The sequence below is a fragment of the Caenorhabditis briggsae genome (assembly GCF_000004555.2).
Source record: "Caenorhabditis briggsae complete genome, chrX, whole genome shotgun sequence".
Lineage (NCBI taxonomy): Eukaryota > Metazoa > Nematoda > Chromadorea > Rhabditida > Rhabditidae > Caenorhabditis > Caenorhabditis briggsae.
Genome location: NC_013491.2, coordinates 18,099,025 through 18,104,086, shown reverse-complemented (window position 1 = coordinate 18,104,086; position 5,062 = coordinate 18,099,025). Strand labels below are relative to the sequence as shown.

At 37.6% G+C, this 5,062-nt stretch overlaps 1 protein-coding gene across 1 annotated transcript in view; it reads right to left on the bottom strand.

Moving 5' to 3' along the window:
• The window catches only part of CBG07669, a gene marked incomplete at both ends in the record, with an annotated part of 8,344 nt that extends 5,589 nt beyond the window's left edge, over positions 1-2,755 (bottom strand). Inside the window, 5 exons of the mRNA XM_045240483.1 lie at positions 1-1,480; positions 1,531-1,776; positions 1,931-2,206; positions 2,498-2,588; positions 2,631-2,755. The exon at positions 1-1,480 is cut by the window's left edge and continues 2,216 nt beyond it. Coding sequence (XP_045093470.1) covers positions 1-1,480; positions 1,531-1,776; positions 1,931-2,206; positions 2,498-2,588; positions 2,631-2,755 — 2,218 coding nt within the window. The remainder of the gene's footprint in view (positions 1,481-1,530; positions 1,777-1,930; positions 2,207-2,497; positions 2,589-2,630) is intronic.
• Positions 2,756-5,062: the final 2,307 nt, after the last annotated feature.

Here is a 5,062-nt window from a genome sequence, read left to right as displayed (position 1 = left end):
CTCCACTGATGTGAGTAAAGTCCTCTTGATTCTGTGTTCTGGCTTCGAACTGTTGGCCATCACCTTGGAGAATTTTGTTGTCAGCTGGGACCTTCTTGGCATATCGTTCTCCGCTCACAAACTTGAAGTCTTCCTGGTTCTGAGTTTTTGCTTCGAACTGTTGGCCATCACCTTGGAGAATCTTGTTGTCAGCTGGGACCTTCTTTGCATATCGTTCTCCGCTCACAAACGTGAAGTCTTCCTGGTTCTGAGTTTTTGCTTCGAACTGTTGGCCATCACCTTGGAGAATCTTGTTGTCAGCTGGGACCTTCTTTGCATATCGTTCTCCACTGATGTGAGTAAAGTCCTCTTGGTTCTGTGTTCTGGCTTCGAACTGTTGGCCATCACCTTGGAGAATCTTGTTGTCAGCTGGGACCTTCTTGGCATATCGTTCTCCACTGATGTGAGTAAAGTCCTCTTGATTCTGTGTTCTGGCTTCGAACTGTTGGCCATCACCTTGGAGAATTTTGTTGTCAGCTGGGACCTTCTTGGCATATCGTTCTCCGCTCACAAACGTAAAGTCTTCCTGGTTCTGAGTTTTTGCTTCGAACTGTTGGCCATCACCTTGGAGAATCTTGTTGTCAGCTGGGACCTTCTTTGCATATCGTTCTCCACTGATGTGAGTAAAGTCCTCTTGGTTCTGTGTTCTGGCTTCGAACTGTTGGCCATCACCTTGGAGAATCTTGTTGTCAGCTGGGACTTTCTTGTCATATCGTTCTCCACTGATATGAGTAAAGTCCTCTTGGTTCTGTGTTCTGGCTTCGAACTGTTGGCCATCACCTTGGAGAATCTTGTTGTCAGCTGGGACTTTCTTGTCATATCGTTCTCCACTGATGTGAGTGAAGTCCTCTTGATTCTGTGTTTTGGCTTCGAACTGTTGGCCATCACCTTGGAGAATCTTGTTGTCAGCTGGGACTTTCTTGGCATATCGTTCTCCACTGATGTGAGTGAAGTCATCTTGGTTCTGAGTTTTGTTCTGCGAAGAGCTACTTGTCGTCATCCGGTATTGGTTTTCGAAAATACTGTTGTCTTTCGGTTTTTGTGGAGTTTCTCTCTTGGCTTGGCGATAAATGAAATTCTCTTGGTTTTGAGTTCGCATGTCCGAATGCAGTGACTCTTGTTGCAAAACTCGATTGCTCGTATGTTGGGTACTCACTGAACGATGTCCAGAATCATTCTGAATATTGGATTGTTTCGATGCGATGGCCAAATCAGTTCTTCCAGAAAGTGAAGGACTTCCCGTTGAGTAGTGAGATTGTGAAATTGTGATCGGTACATTTCTCTTCAATTCGTTTTGATTCTTCACCGTTTGATGTTTGTTGTTGTGCAGAGAAATCAGTCGATTACCAATATTCTCTGCTTCTTCGCTTTTTGTCTCATGCACTTTTTTGTTATCAACAGAAGTGCTACTTCCACTGCTGCTGCTTCTCCACTCTGATTGCTGCAATTTTACATTGTCAATTTTTCTCAAATAATTTGTATGTTCCCTACCTGGTGAAGCCTTCGTGCTTCAAAAACTTGACTCGAGTTTCTATACGATTTTTGATAACCGTCATGATGCTCATTGATGGTCACGGATTTTTTGCCTCCTGTCTCTTGTTTTCGCGATCTCTCAGCTGACGATAGCCGAGCACTATGGGATCGTTCCTCACTTTGTTGTAAAGCGTGTTGAATGGATGTTCGGCTGTTTCGTTCTTTACCAGCTGATTGAGCTCGAACGTTCTCGATAGGCGGGAGCTGAAAATTTGAAAATCATGGAATTCAAACCTTGTTCTTCAAATTTATTTTTATAAATTAGCCAGACAAGTTTTTCATTTCAAAGTTTCTTAATCCAAAATTTTCAAAAGTACAACTGGTGTTTCAATTTGTATTCTCAGGTCTTTCCGCTCACCTGACTAGTCTCTTTTTGGGTTTCCCGCTTTTCTTCCACCACTTGATGTTCACCGTTATGACGTACGCCTGTAAGAGTATTAAAAATCAAACGTTTTTCATTACCACGATTTGTTGTGTCTTTCTCACCTTTGTATTCTGCCGACTTTATACTTTTCGTTCGAGTTCCTTCAGTTCCGGTGCTATTTTCCTCAACAAAATATGATAATATTGTTGACTGATGACGTGTGGGTGTGGCTCGTTGTGGCTTTTGATGGTTTGATGATTCAAATGCGCTCTGAAAATACATTTTTTAGAAGACACCAAAGATTTTGAAAATCTGTTAACTGCTAAAATACTCATCACAACATTACCAATTTTTCATCACTTCACAGATTTCTAATATATTTCACAGGAACCCAAATAATTGAGCTTAAAGATGACGGTTTGAATAGACGTATAATAGAAAAAAGGTAGTATTGTCATCATTCTAAAAATAGTTTTTGTTAGAAAATTGATAATAAATACCAGCTTAAAAATATGAAAGACTAATTTATATGTAAAATTGTTACTTTCACAATTTTCTCACCTTTTGGTCAGTTTTTCGCTCTGAAATATGCGATTTTCCATCACCAAGTTGAAAACTACTTGCATTTCTGTCGTGGGGACACTTGTGCCGCCTAAAAAGCCATTTTTAAAGGTATAAATGATCAATGACCAACCCGCAAGTGCAGATTTGACAAATGCATTTTGCGCCGTGAGACATCCAGATGCTGTAATTAATTGAAATTGTAAGAAAAGAAAAATGAGGTTTTGTCATTAAGTTCTCTGGAAAAATGATTGACATTTCGCCAAAAAAAGAAAGGAAAAAAGAAGAGTTGTAAGTTATGATAGTGATAAGACAGAGAAAAAATTCAAGAATGTCGCAAAGTGTTTACAATACAAAAAAGCGCATTAATATGCTGAACAAACATACGTACATTAAAATCAAGAGAATGGCAAAATGAACATCCCATGTTTCGAGAAAAAATTCATTCGAGAAAGTTTTGTAAAAGTTATGAGATCAGTGTTTGTTTAAAAGTCGCAAGGTCAGGAGACAAAAGAGTTATTTGACAACTAGTTCAGAAACTGGGCTCATCAAAGCTGGTCACGCTTCAGTCTACCCACTCCTATTCAAAATTTGGCACTCTAGAAAACAGAAAAATTGTTCCTCGCCCACATTCAGTTCGTCTATTTTTCTGGGGAAGTGGGACACAGAAGACAAGAATTTTTTCTAAGGAAAAGAGAGGAAACATCCTTCTTTTTCTCTCGAATGAAAAATATATTTAGATGAATGAAGCTGTCTTGGAAAATAGGAAGGGAAGAAGAAGGAGCAGAAGGGGAATAAAGAGAAGAAGAGGCGGAAAATGAGAGATACGGAAAAACGACATACACATTTTTGGCTTGATGTCTAATATGGAATAGTCTAACAAGCTGCACTGAGGGGTTGGAAGAGCTAAACTTTGTTGTCTTGTGCTGTATGTGTACACATCAAAAAGCGACTAGTTCTAAAATCGCATGCTCTCCATTCCATATCTGCCATTTGCACACACACACAAATACGTTGCCATGGCCTCTTCCGCTACTCTCCTCCATCCTCCTCATTTTCCTCTTCATCCATTCTTTATGTCTCTTTGTCGAAATATTGTTCGTACTTTTTCACACGAGCGCCGAGAAGAAGAGATTTTAGATTTTGGGGAGTTAGAGAGCGTGGGAAAGAAAGAGAGCGGTGGGAAAGGTAATTGGCACTTTTGGAATGGAAAGAGTGACAATGATGGAGAGTGCCAGCGGAAAACATGTGTAGTAGGAGGATTTACTTTTTTGGTTCAAATACAAAAAGTGTTCAATCAAAAAAAAATGAATGACGTGAACCTTGTTTTGAAAAAAAAACCCCAAGATTTGTTTTTGGAAAAATATTTACGATACAAACGAGACTTATGAATAAATGTTCAAACAAACAAATCAGAAAACCATGAAGAAAGAAAACAAAAACGTATTTTCAATGAATTTTCAATTAAATACAAAGCTATTTGTTTCAAATTCAACAAACCCAGGTCCGGGAAAAAAAATTCATAGAAATTCCATTTTCACGGAAAAATGTTAAGTTTAGCGAGTTTAACGAAAAGCATTTTTTGAAATAAATTTTTACAAAAAGTTTAAAGACCATACGGGAAAAAAATACCGTGAACACTCTAATTGAACGCCACCCGAATCGTCAAATTTGACCCCATGTATCTCGTTTTCTATGAGAGATATCAAAAAATAGTTAACTGATAAAATGTTGTTGATATCACGATAAACTTTTTATCAGTTTACAACTTTTTGATATCTTTCAAAAGAAATGAGATATATAGGCTCAAAATGAACAGTCCGGATGACGTTTTATTAGAGCGTTCAAGGTAAAAAGAATAACATTGGATAAACGAATTTTAACTAAATATACGCTTTGAAAAATCATTTATTTCGGACAAGCGTAATATAAATTTTCTTATTTTGAAATTTTTTTTAAAAGAAAATTTACAATAGGGATGGCCAACGAAATTCCATTGGTTTCAAATTATTTTTTTTTGGAAATTGACCCTAATTCAAATAATTCAATTTCTTTTGGGACAGCGAGTTTTCGAAAAAAAAAATTCACAAAAAAACACCGACTCCACCATTTCTCAAAGTTTGAGGGAAACTTGGAACAATTCGAAAAAAGAGAGGAAATGGAAAGAAAACAAAAAATAACGAGTTTTTCCATTTTCTTCCAATGCCCAATTTTGAATCATTAGCGTTTTTTTGGCGGGAATTTTCTGCGGACGACCAAATCAGTTCTCTTCTGTTTCCTCTTTTTTTTCCCCCTGTCTCTCCAAGGTTGAGGTTGCGGTTTCAATGACCATCGCAAAGTTTCTCATGTTATTTATGCTGAAAAAACGCTGAAAAAAAGAAAAAAACCACGCTGAAAAAAAGAAAACAGAAAAATGCACAAAAGAATCTTTTCAATTGGTTCATTTTACACGAATTCAAATATCACAATCAAGTTTAGCTACCACATAATTAACGGGGATGACTAGAGACACGTGAGAAAGAGAGGGAAAACTGACTTTAGTAATTACAAATATATGCAAAAAAA